The sequence below is a fragment of the Scophthalmus maximus genome, chromosome 3 (genome assembly GCF_022379125.1).
Source record: "Scophthalmus maximus strain ysfricsl-2021 chromosome 3, ASM2237912v1, whole genome shotgun sequence".
NCBI lineage: Eukaryota > Metazoa > Chordata > Actinopteri > Pleuronectiformes > Scophthalmidae > Scophthalmus > Scophthalmus maximus.
The window spans coordinates 14,859,352-14,874,933 of NC_061517.1; the positions used below are offsets into that span (position 1 = coordinate 14,859,352).

Sequence of the window (15,582 nt, forward strand, 5' to 3'; positions counted from 1 at the left end):
GTGCGCTCAGCAGTGTGTGTGAGTCAGCTTGTTCCTGTAGGAATCAGTTAGTTATTCTTGTGTGTGTGTGTGTGTGTGTGTGCGTGTGCGTGTGTGTGTGTGTGTGTGTGTATATGTGCGTGTGTGTGTGTATATGTGCGTACTTGTAGACCGCTTGCTTCTTGCTACGTGTGTTCTTAATAGAGTGACATTTCTCCAGTTGAACTAAAATGCAGTCTGCCTGATGATCACTGTATACTGGCTGTCTGTCTGTGTAGTATATTAACACTGACTAATGGTGCGTTCAGACCAAATGTGAAGTGAAAAAGTCAATGCAAAGACAGCAGTAGGGGTGAAAGATTTGCATGATGCGATATTGCGAAACCCGACTTGCATTGGGATTCTCCTGACGTCACCGACGTCCATCTCCTAAAGGGAATATTTGCAGGTTCACTCCCCGTGAGTGTGAGTGAACACAAATGATCCTGCGGCCAAACTTGTGCAAATCACACAACCGAGGAAAAGCGCTTGGTCTTGACGTACCATTACAGTATGCAGGCCAAAAGACACCATCAAAAACATACTCACACATTCACCCAGTCTATCATCAGAATCAGGATGTCCAAAAAACTCATCCAAACTTCACGTTTATAGTAAACTATTGTGAATGAGCAGCGCCCCTGCGGAAGAAGTTACACTGCACACATAAGAGAGGACATGTTCAACTCGGTCACGCTGCCCTGCCCCATCTACTGCACATAAGACAGAGCACTGTAAGCATGTTTATTCAAAGTTTATTAATATTGTCCAAATCGCAGTACATTCCACGCTGCACTTCCGCAGGCCCTCAACAATACATGCCAAGCGCCAAGCCGACAAGATGAACGTTTCTTGAGATTTGCGAGCCACATACCGAAAGAGAGTCCTTGCTTTATCGATAGAACATATGAACCCAATTTCTCAAACATATACTGTCATGTAATCCAGGTCACTGCATTCATATTGTGCAAAAACATGATAATCATCCACGTGCAAAGTCATATTCAACCTGCAAGTTTCTTGGAGCCGGTTGGAAGCTTGCACCAAATAAAACAAACCTTTCACACAGTCTTCACTGAAAGTGGATGGCAGGCAGATGACAGTTATATTGTTGTTATCTATTCAAGCTCGAAGATGCTGGTTATCGTTGAGCCACCTCTAATGTAGAGCCACGTCTTTGAGGAGACTGGAAGTATTCAAACATTAAACGTTGCTGTCTGTTGCCATAGTGCCTCTGCTTACCCAGATTTACTGCATCTGTCACATTGTGTACCACCTTCAGTAGAGGCCACACTTTTAATTGCAATAAAGGTAGCTCCCACTGCAGGCGGCCAGATTGATTTTTAAATGTACAGCGGAAAGATGAAAAATATCCTACATTCAGTGAAACAGACAGAGTGAGCGTGGCGAATGGGTGGAAAAACTGGGCTTTTAAGCCCCGAAGTAGACAGCTGTTGTGTTTCGTAATAGCTGTTGAATGTCTATTGTTTGCATTGTTTAGCTGCGACAGCGACAGTTTAGGGAAAATCGACTGAATCACGTTTTTGCTTCGCAGCACTGCAGCAACTCTTTGACGGTGGCGTGTTTGTTTTCTTCACACAGAAATCACCTAAAATAGCCCCTTCTGTCTGTATTGATTCTGCTCATTGTCATATCATTCAGAACGTGATTACTCACAATTGTGTGGTTGCTGCCAATTGTGCGTTCCTTTGATTCTTGCCAAGACTATAAATCTTTTTAATAAAGAAAAAAATGCATTGTCTAGTGTCTACAGATCCTTTTTTATAGATTATATGGCTTAAAGATGTAATAAGTAAGTTTTAACTGAATCCAAAGCTCAAAAACTGAATCCAAAGCTCAAAAAGTCTAATTCTGCGGATGGACGGGGCTGTCAGTTGATGATGCACACATTTTGGAGGCTTTTCACAGTTTTGGCATTGTTTTCTGTGATAGCAAGTGTATTTTGGAGTTCCTCCGGCAGAAGAAGTCATTTTACTATGCATTTGTGATTTGGTTGCAGCTGTGTAGCTGCAGCTGTTTGTTTAGCATGCTTCTCATGGTTGGCTTCATGATGCTCCTCTGACTACTGTCCCGCCAGAGTGCCCTTAGCCTTACTATGATGTTGTTTTCCCCGGCTTTAGAGTTGGATTCAGGGCTCTCTTGTGCCCTTTGAATCTCTGAAGGCAATGAATCACCCACTGGTATGCCACGTGTCCGGGGAGCTGACAAGTGGTAATTATGGTTCAGATGATTTTGTCTTTGGGGACAGGCCTCCGCTGCCTCGTCCCTCTGTCCACTGCAGGAACAGCAGGTGTCATAGTTGGATTCCGGTGTTATCCAACAGTGAGATGCAGTTCTTTTTTTCTTTTTTTCGCTCAGCTAATTTAATTGTTGTTTGCTTGTCTTTTTCCCCCCGTTCATCTTTGGTCTCATCTTCTCACACTGTTATGTGCTATTCAGGAGATGGCAGCGGATGTGGGGAACTTTTCCTTCCAGACACCTTTTAAAGTAAAATAAAAACAACTTCAGGTGCAAAGGGGGGGAAATAAGAAAAATCCATCTCGCACCTGAAGTGTCCTTGCTGCCCCCAAACCAAGTCAGCATGGGTCAATGGCAAGACAAATTTAATTACCTTCTGCCCCGTCTGTGATGTGCCTCCGTTTCTCACCTGTTTGTGAGGCTGAAGGAAAACCTTTTTCACGGCAACAGCTGAGATTGAGCTGGATCCCGACCAAGGTCTCGAATGAGCTGCAGCTCAGACGCACTCCGTCCCATTTTATCACTGTACTCAAAGTCACTGTGGGCGGGCGGCCGCGGCTGTGGCGTTCCACTGCTCTTAGATAACAGCCACTTATCTTCGGCGCTCTAGAGTCATCGGAGAAAAAAAAGGGTTTGATAAGAGTTGAAATGCGGACCTTATGTGGCTTGCATGGTAAACGGCATCGTGAAATGGGATAGATAAGATTGGTTATTAAAAAATCCCTCTGAAGGAGACCCGAGTCGTAATCTTGGCTTGAACCACATTTCTGCGCTAAAGCGCTGCTCAAAATGTCAAGCGTGTATTCGACACAGGTGTCAACTTCAGCGCGCCTCGAATTGCACTATCACACACCAGCCACCTGAGCGCTGTTCCTGAGCGCACGCGCTCCGCGTGCCGTGAATACTAAACCACGGAGAGGTGTTAGCAAACACTGATGGTTTTGGGGAATTAGAATAGAGGACAGGGAGGGAAAATATCCTCAGTGTTTTGAGGTGACCCCGCGTCTTGTAGTGAGACACCTGCGAGTTGGCCAGTTGCCCGGCCGTAAATTGGCATCTAATCTCCTCAGCCGGCGTGTGGGCCCTTCGGGAATACCGGGAATGACAGGCTGTTTGTCTGGGATTGCATATGCCCCACCTCTTCCCCCCCTCTTCCTTCTCCTTTTCTCAATCTCAGCCTTCAACCCCCTACCCTCCCTTACACACACACACACACACACACACACATCTCCTTTTTCACTGCACTCTGGCAATTTCCATCTTTGGCTCTAAAGAGATTTGAAATTGCCTTTGGTCCTGAAGCCTTGGCAATTAGCAATTAGTGAAGTGATTGTAGCAAGCCCTCCCCGCCTCCCCTGTGCTCTCTCTCCTACAAGTTCTCCCATAAGAACTTGTTTTTTGAGTGGGAGCCTGTATGTCTGTGAGTGCAGCCAAGCATTTTATACTCCCTGTGTGTTGAACATGCTCTGTGCATTGGTGTTTCTGTGAGTCTGTGCATATTAGCGTTTGGTTCTATGTGAAATCATGTACAGTGCGTGTGCTCGTGTGTCAAAGACGGCCGTCCGGGGGCCGTGTGTGTGTGTTGCATCCCAACATCTGCCTTTTGTGCTGTACAATATGTTTTTTTATGCGCTGCACCGCTGACCCCAGTCATCCTTCTCTTGTTTTTTGTTGATGGCAGTGACAGCGATGAGAAACCACTGAAGGGCAGTAGCCTGTGTTCCCTGAATGGCAATGACACAGTCGGGGACAGCGTCAGCAGAGACAGCCTGGTTGACTACGCCGACGGTGAAGGGGAATTCAATGAGGACGGCTCATTTATTGGAGAATATTCCGGACACCGGCACAGAGGTTCTGTCAGCGAGCCCAATAGAACCGGCCCAGTCGTTGCATAAAGCCGGGCTCCAGATCAAACAATCCTTTCAAGGAACTTTTTTTTCTTCAAATTCCGCTTCCCTGGCATTAAATATAGGTCAAATAATCAAACACGGAGGAATAAAAATGACTCAAATGCGCAGCAGACAAGTTTTACCCGAAGACTGGAAAGGACAGTATATACCCGTCATACACATCAGTGTGAAAACCATGTGAGTCTTTGTACATACTGTAAGAGAATGGACAGTATCATGTTTTTTTTGAATGATTTTATTAATGATAATAAAGTGTTTTTTCTACCTAATAATATTTAATGGTGTACATTGATTTTTGTACTGTATTTGATTACAGAAGGGACATTATTTTTTTAATCATTTGTCTATATTCTGCCAGATACCACAGTCAATCACTCTACATCTCTTTAAAATGATCGGGCCGCTGCGCTATTTATTATCTCAAAAAGTTCAGTTTTTCCTGTTATTAATCATCAGTTTTCCTTTGTTGCTCCTGTTTTGCAAATGTTAAAAAAGCATCCACTTAATATATATGGTACGCACACTTTCAAGTTTAGATGTCCTTCCACTGAACATGCAATGGGGGAAAACATTATAATAGATAAATCTTAATTTTGGTCTGTAGCTATTTCTAGAATGATGCAACATACTTCATTCACAATTTATGCACAAAGTGACACCGAAGTGAAAAACACAAGGCACAATTAAGCTTGAGTTTCTCAAAGGTCAGACACATTGAAAATTTTGAAAATTTTCCGCCCGTTATCTCTGCAATACATGCAGTGAATCCTCACATGCATAATGCATGTTGCTAAAATATTCATCAACGTAATAGCTCAAATAAAGGTGAGATTTGACCTATTCAACAATATACTGAAACAGATGTAATAAAACAGGGTATAGCAGTGGTGCCTGCTACCAAATACTAAAGGTTTCATCGGCTTATGTTTATAATGCTACAGTGAGCTCTTTTGAGGTATGACAACCAGTTTTAAAGAAAATTATTTTTTTTTAAAAAACCCAACACTCTATTTCATATTGAAGAAAGAAGAAAATCTGGTCTATATTAATGCAAACCAGAGAAGCCACATGTTCTATGATCTGTTGTTCTTTATTTGAAGATGTTAAAGAGAGAAAAAAAAATGTATCCTCCCACACAGTAAAGAACATGAGAAACCAATTGTTTGCAAAAAAATTATTTTGTATTTTCTCCACAAACCAAAAAGAACAAAAGTGGTCACGAAACGTTAAGCTATGAAATATAGTCAACGCTGTGGCCAATTTCTTCCCCACTACTACGCCAGGTCCCACAGATCCAGTTATGTGAACCAGATCACTGCTCGTCCTCCCCTTCAATTTCTGAGGGGGAAAAGAAAGCCCCCTTTGATGAGGCACGAGTTCGTCATTTGTTGGTAACCGCTGTACGTCCCTTTAAAACAGCCCTGGTTCAATCCATTATTTACAAGTTGTTAGGTTTTCTTTCTTTCTTTTTTTCTCCCTTTTACTTATGTATCGTAGTAGTTTGTCCCCAAATTCCAAAATGTAAACCTTCAAATTCAAAATTCTCTGGCATTCAAAGACAGGAAGATATATACAGAATATCTTCTGTGACAGTCGGAATATTTATCAAAGGACAAGCTATTGTAAGACAACAATGTCAAATTCCTCCCACCGCTGTCGCTGGATCTCTTGCATATCTCTGAAATACCTTGCAGAGCCTCCTGGCTGCTAGTCGTTCTGTAGCCCGCTGATTATAAATAGGCTTTTTTAGACGTAATCAAGCCAGACTTGGGATAGTGGAGTTGAAAAGCACTCTGTGCCTCTTGGCAAAATAAAGGTCATTTAAAGAGATAATCCCTGTATTGTCAGGGATTATGCCCTCATCCGTTTTAAAATTGCTTTCTCCGTGAAACGTTCAAACCTCTAAACAACAACAAAAGATTAGTCCGGTCAAAGCCTCCTCGAGTGTCACAAACCGCTTTTCTTTCTCCACTAAATCTATTCTGAGGACATGCAGGTGACCCCTTTCAAAAGTCATAATAGCCCTATTCTGCAAAGGAGCGTCACTTCAATACAAGCTTTGTTTGTTGCTCATGTTATCGCTGGGGCACACACAAGCACACTCGAGCTCTGAGCTCCAAGCAGATCACTCCCTTTCAGCTGAGTTGATCGGAGCTGATATTTAGACTAAGTGCCCGGGAAATTACCTGGTGGGAGGAAATCAATAGCATGCTCACACATGCTGTGAGTTCAGCCCGGTAACTGCGGGCTGTAACCACTGAGCATTGTATCGGCTTCAAACTCGCCAAAGACGCTGGAAGGACAGAAGAACGTGCAGAAACAGTGGCACGCGGGGAAAATATCCATTCTTTTTTTTCAGGGTGCGGCGTAGTGAGTTTACGCTGCAGCTGCCCGGTAAAGACGAAGGTAATGTGACGGCCATGAACATCTCATCAATAATGAACACTGTCAGGTTCACCGGGAGGTGAACGGTGACAGGTGTTTCCTGAGATGCTCTTAAGGAAGACCCTCTTCCCTTTGGTGGCTTTTGAAGGGACGGTTGAGGCATTTGCAGATGCATTGGTATCAGGATCTAAATCCACATCACAGTTCTTTATAACAAATAGACAGTTGGTCCTCAAGGATGAGCTGTGGGCACTTTACCAGAGAAAGGGTTTTAAGAGTGGGTGGAGAAAACGGGGGGCTGGGTGTTTAAGTATCCAAGGTTATTTGACTGCGCACTCTTTATTGAAACCTGCTCCACCACATTGCAGCTGAAGAAAAGAAGCTCAGCAACACAACTCATGACCTCATGACTTTGACACACAAATGGCGATGTTTTATTCCCCATATTCTCCCACTGGCCTTCACTCTATTCTCTTGCATTTTTTGAAGGGTATGTGGGAAGAATGCCCAGGCTCACCTATTCATTGAAAGCCGACTAACGAGAAAAAAAATAAATGAACCGCCATTGAGCAAGACATAAACGTCTAGACGCGCTTTCGAGAGGCTGTTATTGGAACGATTTTCCCTGACTCTTCAGCAGTCTGATATTAAAACGTCCTAACCTGATATCTTCTATTGATAACAACATTTCACAGAGCAGAGGTAAAATCTAAATGCGAATATCTCAAATAAAAGTAACACCTGGAAGAACTCCCATCTAACTAAGGTCCCAGACGCCCCCCCCCCCCCCCCCCCCCCCCCCCCCCCCAACACACACACACACCTGCCCTTCATTCTTTTGTCATCTCACTGGTGCAAAACTCACTTTCTGCTAAAAATTTAATTTGTCTCACCCGAATGCAAATGGAATGGGATGATTCTGCATACAGAGAATCATTTTAGAGGGCTATTATTTCCCTGGTAAACTGCTTTAGATGCAAGCCCAGACACTCTCAAATGCCAGCCAGCAATCGAGTGGATATTTGTGTGTGTGTGTGTGTGTGTGTGTGTGTGTGTGTGTGTGTGTGTGTGTGTGTGTGTGTGTGTGTGTGTGTGTGTGTGAGGAGGCAGGGACACTCAGCCATGGCAGAAACTAATGAGACATGCATCGGTAATATGATTACAAAGTCCGACTGGCTGTGTCAGAGAACAACGGGTAGAGTGGGCTTTAGAAGCAGCATCTGCTCGGGACAAAGTGGACACTGGGATGTTCAGTGGCACCATGTCCGCATTATATTACTCCACCTGAAAGTGAGTCGCAGGAAAGACGCTCAGACTGGCTGTCACTCAGATCACGACAACACTGACATACACTAAGAAGAAGTTTGATTAATGGCTCAGGAATGCGTGTCATTAAAGACTGCAATCCAGGGCGCTTTCAGGTCAAAATGTCTTGAGTTGATCCCAAACAAGATTTAATCTCCTGCTGGAGGATTAGATAATAGACATGTAAGTGCTGCGTGGCTAGTTAGTAATCCTCACCTTCCTTTCTTAGCCGGGGGCTGTGAAAGCAACAACTTGGCACAAACCACGATCCAAACACACGAAAAAACATAAACGTCTGTCCAAAAATCTATGCAACAGAGCCATGTGAAAGATGGCATCCATGACTCGCACGTGTGGTAAATCAAAAATTACTTTTCTTATTCCTTTGAACACCGCACCTGCTCAACCGCCGTGATGTTTTTTTAATGTTATTTTTCGTGCATCGACATGCTTGTTAATGATGATTCAATTGGTCTATTTTAACAAACGTCAGAACACAAAGTGCAGCAGTGTGTTCCTATTTTTTTTGTAGGCAGGAATCAGACTCTGGAATCGTACAGAAAAAACCCAAATAGACTAACTGAATTTGAAACCGTACACTGATATTCAATTTTGGTCTTATTAAAGTACAAAAGGCTGGAAGCAGCAAATGAGAAGTTGAGTGGACACAGAGCCAGTGCATCTCCTGTACTTCTTTTTTTTTGCCTCCTTGTTAATAGGCAAGAGGTGAACAGCTCTAGATATCAAACAGAGGAGAGAGACACTTTAGCTTTAATTTATATTTTTCCAAAGCAATTCTTTTTCTATGATTTTGTTTCCGCGATGCGTTTTTCATGGAACACCGGCCCTGAATTATTCATGATGCCTTCATTAAAACACCCCCCATTTGCATAACATAGGGGCCGCATGAGATGCATTAGGGCTTTTGATCCTGGGTGTATATGTCGAATAATTTAATACGGAATCGGACCACCAAAAAGCCCAGCAACATGGAAGAGTCTCAAAATGAACTGGGGATAAGTTTGAAATGAAAAATCACCAAGCCGAGATGGAAGTGGGTCAGACTGGACCCCTTTGGTGCAATAACCCACATGAAGAGGTAAATACAGTTTGATAAAGGAGTTGTAATTCTGGAGGACATCACTGCTTCTCTCTGAAGAAGTTGGAGCAACGTGATTTATTTTTACAATAACTGATGGAAGCAACAGCAGTTGTTTGTCAAATGTGTTTACCCAGATCAACACTTTTCAAAGGTGTAAACTGGTCAACAACAAGTTGATTAACACAGTATCATGGTACAATGTAGAAAAAACTGTACATATCTCAGTACTGTACTGTAATTTTCATAGTAAGTGGTACAGTAATAGGGGTAACATATTCATTTTTATCACAGATTCATAGATTTTATTTTGTATATTTCATTTGATTCTGTGAACAACAAAAACACTACTTTTCTGAACATGCAAATCTTTCCTCTTTGGAATTATTTCTGTTAATCTTTTGTGCATATTTAGAGAGTTTCAGAATGATTCATCGTTTAAGGAGTGTTGCTTTAATTGTATTTGTACTTCTAGAGTGAAAAATAAAAGGAAAGAAAAAGAGACAACAAAGGGGAGGAGTTGTTAATCATAAAGATGTGTTCAAGTCCTCCATTGTTTCACGTCTCCTTTCTGAGACACGCTGATAGATGCATTTTGTATCCTTGTAACATTGATTCAATGTGAGAAAAAAACAGATCTATCAAACAAAAAGTGAAAATTAATAAAAACATATAAATAAATCGTTGTTATTGTTTCTGAACTGAATACCTCTTCCTTGGCTGCAGTATATTCGTACTGAGTGACAACACTTTCTATGAGGGTCATGTCTATAATTTATTCCACGCACATTCGTAAAAATCAGTGTGATGCATTTATGCGGGTTTTTTTTAAAAACTCCTTGGAAATGTATATAATCATGAACGGCGACAAGGTTTACGAGGAGGCGAGCTCCCGTTTTAAGGACACACCCCCTCGTGACGCCGACCCTCCTAGCCCGATGATTGGCTGCTTTAAAAAAAAGGAAGATGGTGCGTACTCACCGAGGCACACACCGAGGAAGAGGTTGTGTCAATCCCCGGCATCGCTAGGTTCAGTCCGTTGTATGCTAGGTTCACTAATGTCCACCATCACTGGGTCCAGCTTGTATCAACATCTCACCCCGACTCCCACCGGTCACGGCCCGGACTGTCCGTCGCCGCAGTCTTCTACTTCCGGGAACTGAAGGTAAACGTTGGTCATCCGGCACACAACAAAGCTGCAAACCGGACAGGACGTACCACTCCTACTTCTTTTGGGCGACCTAAAACGGGCCCACGGCATAGCAATCCGTCCCTAGGATAGAGACTTTTGGGGAGCAGTTTTCTTTTTTCTGTTTTGTGGAGTTTGCACATTCATATAATACACTGTGGGGACACATTGAAACTTTATTGCATTGTGTGTGGGGTTTTTTTTGGCTTCTGTGTGCTTATTGCTGGCTGTATACTGCTCTGGTGTATGCTCACATTCAAAGGGGAGTGTTCAGATAGCTCTTCCAGTTTGCAGAGGTTTTTTTGTTGCTCAACAAAATAATAAAATTGTCAGACTGAGACTCTGACTACCCCCCCGGATCAGCAGCCATTGACCGCTACTTGAAGGTGCATGAAGTTGATCCCCTTTAGTTATCTGAAGGCTGCCAGTTATCACAGCCATAGCTCTCCATTTTGGTGCACTTTCTTGATGGTCCTGGTGGGTCTTCATTCACCAATAATTTTCTTTCTTTCTTTTGGGATACATTTTTTATTGTTAATATGAGAAAGGGGAAACACCACATTATATGTTACTGGACCTTTGTAAATCTTGGAATTCACAGAGACCCAACAATATCAGGGAGTGTGACCACCTTTGTCATCCCACTGTGGAAAATAAATCTCCTTCCTATCAATCAAAGAGAGTAATTAAGAGTTTGTTGCCAATGTTGGCTTATAGCTGGACTTCATGCCAAGCAGTTAAAATATAATCGGCCCCAAATCACTTTCCCTTATATTATGGGGTTAGTTAGAATATATCACTTTGGTAGATGTTTGTAAGATTTACAATGTACGCATGGTCACACATGTCAATGTAAGGAAAGAAACAAGCTATAATGGGCCATTAGCTACAGCACACCTCGTGTTATTTGAGTTACCACCATGGGGTGCTCTGTGTCAATTTCTTCTCGAATGCATGCCGAGAACAAGCAGTGACCCAGCGCTGTATATAAGTGCCTCAACTGAGAATCATGGGCGCTCATATTTGAATTAAAACTTCCTGACTGAGAAGGACAGTCTTTATCATTACTATGTGGAAATGTTAGTTGTTTTTCAATGGGATGCTATGACAAATATCTGGATTCAACACTGAAGTAAGTGGGCCGAGAGCAAAACACTTTTATTGAGACAATTCAGTGCCCCCCCCCCCCCCCCCCACCACCACCTCCAAAAAAATGAAGATCACATAATGCATCTTCCTGAACTGATAAAATTGATACGAGGAAAAACATTCATATATTCTATTAACTGACAGTCTTGACGGATGGAGTGTACCCCCATCTCTTTAAATCTCCATCTATGCTGTTTAGGACTTCATTATTGTTTGTGGTTAACGTGTCAAGGGAAGAAGACATAGAGACCCCAGAGTAATTAAAATTGAGAACAACAGGAATAATAAATGAGCCTGTCTGTCCACTTAATTCACCCAATGAAATTAAATCTGACAGGGTATAATTTCTGTTTCAAAATGATTTCCTGTTCCTGGTCTGTATTTTATTTCTATACCAACTTGTATATTTTTGTACATAGTGTTTTTAAGTAAGATCCATAAGACTGCATAATTTATCCCTTCCCATGAAGGACTGCATTAGCTTACTGCCATCCACTGGTGACAGAACCAGTGGAACCACCCCGATGTTTGACAAGCATTGTGGAATAATTTCCCGTGACTTATTATACAGGTAGGGGAGGACACTTTTTAATAGTGGCTTCAATTATACCTCACTTGAAAAAAGCAGAATGATGAAGTGCAATTACCATCAAGGTGAAACAGCTTGTACAGTGGCATCACCGGGTAGTTGTCTGCAAGGGTATCCACACGGACACAAATTTAATGAGCCTGTGAGTCATGCAGCAGGATGTGATTGCCGATGTCCAAGGCTGGCACTGACCAAGACCTTTTTTAGCAACCCAAATAAATCTTCTCCGGAATGACCGCGGGCAGAAGAATCCTACCAAGCTCATAACCTCATTAACATTGAGAAGTACAGACAATCTTTTCCAGTTTGCAGTAGAAACAGTTTCTGCTGTGTTTTGTTTCTTGACACCTCCTCATTTCCTTGCAGCTTCTTCAATGCATTATTGCACATTGGATCATCATTGGCCTGGCCTACATGAGGGATGAGAACAAGCTCACTAAGTGTAAATAGCCCCTTGAAAAGCAAATGGTGCCACTCTGCCAAAGTGCTGCAGAGGTTTCTTATTCCTTTTGATCAAGGGGCTTCTGTGTGCATTGTTTAAAATAAGTGTGACTACTTTAACAGCAGAGAGTCCAGTGGAAAAAATGAATGGGCAAAATTGTATCATGAGGTCTGAATTTTGGAGGATGAAATGCTGTTTTGGCTTTAAAAGTTGGTCTGGAGAAAAGAAAGAACAGTTGCTCTTGACTCCAAATATGACTCAACAAGTAACGGGTAGGATACCTGGTTGGTGGATCTTGGGAGATCAATATCCACTATCTCCCTTAGCTTGAGGCACAATTTCCGAACTTGGTCTTCAATTCATTCTCTATACATGAAGGCTAGAAGACGTGGTAAGCATCAGTGCTGCATTGCTCTTCCTCCTAACATCTCCCTATCAGCTCTGACCACACAAGGGTAATTATTAGAATCATTACCTTTCAATATTTGTTGAAAGATGATTTTATTCAAAGGATCTTAGGTGCATCCTCTGAGCAAGTTGTATTGACCCTAACGTCATTTAATTCAGGACTAAATATTCATTATACCAGCTATTCTTTGTGAATGGAGACGGCCCAATCTATGGGCCTTTGCAGAGTGTTGCACTATGCGTTGTTTGTACGTTTGTTATGCTTCTCGGCTAGTGAGTGTTTTTTGAATCCATCTTAAGTTGAGTCTTTGGCGTTAATCAGTCCTAAAAGTGTTTAATCAGTCAAGTTTATCCTGCAGGAGTTTCTGCATGCTGTAACATGTTCTACTGCCACAGAGGAGATCAATTCATGACAGGTGAAGATGATTCTCTCTGCGTGTTTAGTACATCTTTACTATGTTACAGATGATACCCTCAAAATAACCAATCTGACAAATGCTATGGAATATAATTATGCCAGAAGAGTAATAGTGAGTAAGTCTTTTTATACCAATATTACTGTATTTTGTATGGTGCACAGTGCGATCACCGTGTACATTATACAGTGAAAAACAACAGCCGGTTTATTTATTTATTTTTATTATTGCAATGAGGATTGGTTAGAAACTAATTCTAACGCCCTGCACCAAACTGAGGTCCATGCATCACTGAGGTAATATCTCCCTCAGTGTTGTGTCACAGCTCGGAGCTTGTTTCTTTTTGGCAGATCCAAGATGTTTCATAGCTTCAAAGGCGTCTTGATACAAGATAACTGTATAAATGTGATTGAGTAAGCCAACTTTTGTAAAGGGGTATTTTCTTTGAAAGTTTTATGATCCTTCGCATCTGTAAGCACATGTGGATCTTCTGGTAAGTACATTCTCAACACACATTGTATGGCTCTCTCACTGCTGGTAGAGTGCAACGTTCAAAATTCTTAAAATGTCTTCTCGGTTGCTTCTGATTTGAACAAGCCCTCATTAGACATTTTCATTAAATTCCCTTTTGATTGTTAATATATGATATTACAAATCCTTTCATCAGAAATTTTAAGCTCTTGCAATTCCTCACACAGTCTAAAAAACATATGTGATATTGCACTTCCCAAAACTCTTCTATCAGAATAGTGGAAGTAGGTGAGAGAATATTTGTGACATTTACGTAAGTAAAAGGGTGCCACGTTGATGAATTGTCTATCAACAATTCATCAACAACTAGTATCAACAATCTCAGAAAATTCTATTTTCTCTGTCCTGTCATCTTTTCCCATATGAAAAAAATGACGTCAATATATCAGGTCCCCCTCTGTATGCGTGATAGTAAAAACTAGAGAACATCCATAGAGGAAGTAATGAAGCAATAACTGATGTAATACATATGATACTTTGCAGATACACAGCAAACTGTTGATACAGGTTTTACAGTGAGCATTTGTTCATTGTTCAGTAATAATGCTATGAAAACTACAGAAATTTGTTATACTCACATCAGTTTGCTATCCTACTCTCCCACCTAGCATCCCACACACACTCATCCGCACATCCATCATATTTTAAAAGCTTTCCTGTTTGTTCCTCCCAGGTTGCCGCAATCAGGCTAATGAACACAGATTGAATGACAAAAAGCCGCATAGGAAAGAAGACGGGCGCTATCATCGGCCTTGTGTCGAAAGCATTTACAGTCGAACCTCATTAATATTGGTAGCTGTAATTGGGGAAATGCCACCTGCTAGCTTTCATGTGTCTTAAAAAAAGTTGGCTGCTACAGAGTGGCTAAATGAAACTACCAAGGTTGTTCGGGACAGTAAATGTCATCATGCCGAACACGGAAACTGCACCACTCACAGGTCTGTCTTTACAGCCTCGTAGAGTTTTTACTGGCAATCTTCCAGACTATTACTAACTTTCCAAGAGGAAATGCTTTATAGAAGGTCTGCAGAGACCTTTTACTTTTGGGGGAATTTCTGCTCCTCTGGTGAATTCAATTATTGGTCTATACACTTGTTCTAATTATCTTTTTTGTAGTCACTCCTTTCTTCTTTACTTTGGACAAGGGTGCCCTCTCCTACTCCTCCTCCTCAAGGGAATTCCTGACTTGTGTGAGAGAGAATAACAGTGGTTCTTCTTGGAATGGACAAAACAAGACGGGTGAAAGGTCATCAAGGAACAAGGATGGTGTTCCAGCAGCAGGCATGGTGGAGGATATGGGAGGTGACCTAGTGACAGGCAGACAGGGGAAGTGTAGGTATGTTTGTGTAGGGTGATGTTGGGTGGTGCTGAAATAAATATGGATGCGATGGAAGGTAGTGCAGTGGCAAATATGGTGGAGATGCTAGAGAATTACTTAACCGCAGGCACAGGAGGTGGTTGACACGGTGGAAGTTTGACCAGTGACTGATTCCTGGGATTGCGTGTGAAATTAGCATTGCTGAACATTTCCCCGTTATGGGGCCTGTGCACCTGAAGCCAGCCTGGGTATGTGATGGTGTGGCAGCCATTGGGAGAGCGTCTCTTACAATTGCTGGTATGTTGTATATAGACATGGTTGTTCCAGGATGATTCATCATCCAGGTGTCAGGGAAGGTGTAAATCCCTCTCCACACACTGTGGTCGAGTGGCTGTACCTTGTGAGAACAGTGGAGTGGGCCGGAGGAGAATAATTCCAGATCGCTGACAAAAGTCAATTCCCTGCAAGGACGTGTGGGTGAGATGATCATCAAGGCATGTGCAAAACCTTCTGTGTTGGAGAGGCTCTTGTATGGGAAAAGGAACAGGATCTCTAGAGAATCTT

The 15,582-nt window shown here is 42.2% G+C and overlaps 1 protein-coding gene and 1 long non-coding RNA gene across 14 annotated transcripts in view; one reads left to right on the forward strand and one right to left on the reverse strand.

Moving 5' to 3' along the window:
- LOC118317190 (neural cell adhesion molecule L1-like protein) overlaps window positions 1-4,461 on the forward strand; it is a 49,949-nt gene extending 45,488 nt beyond the window's left edge. For 10 of the 12 annotated variants that reach the window (XM_035645664.2, XM_035645667.2, XM_035645668.2 and 7 more), the window contains one exon: window positions 3,959-4,461. In XM_035645664.2, coding sequence (XP_035501557.2) covers window positions 3,959-4,172 — 214 coding nt within the window. In that variant the 3' untranslated portion in view covers window positions 4,173-4,461. The remainder of the gene's footprint in view (window positions 1-3,958) is intronic. The other 2 variants (XM_035645671.2, XM_035645672.2) reach the window with 1 other exon arrangement.
- On the reverse strand, window positions 2,180-10,100 carry LOC118317192. Of its 2 annotated transcripts, none has more exons than XR_004795365.1 (3): window positions 9,958-10,100; window positions 2,687-2,883; window positions 2,180-2,518 (listed from the first exon to the last, which is right to left on the reverse strand). It is a non-coding gene; the product is annotated as an uncharacterized LOC118317192 (long non-coding RNA). The 2 variants fall into 2 exon arrangements; XR_007030504.1 differs by having other exon boundaries at window positions 2,651-2,883.
- Between the last annotated feature and the right edge of the window lie 5,482 nt (window positions 10,101-15,582).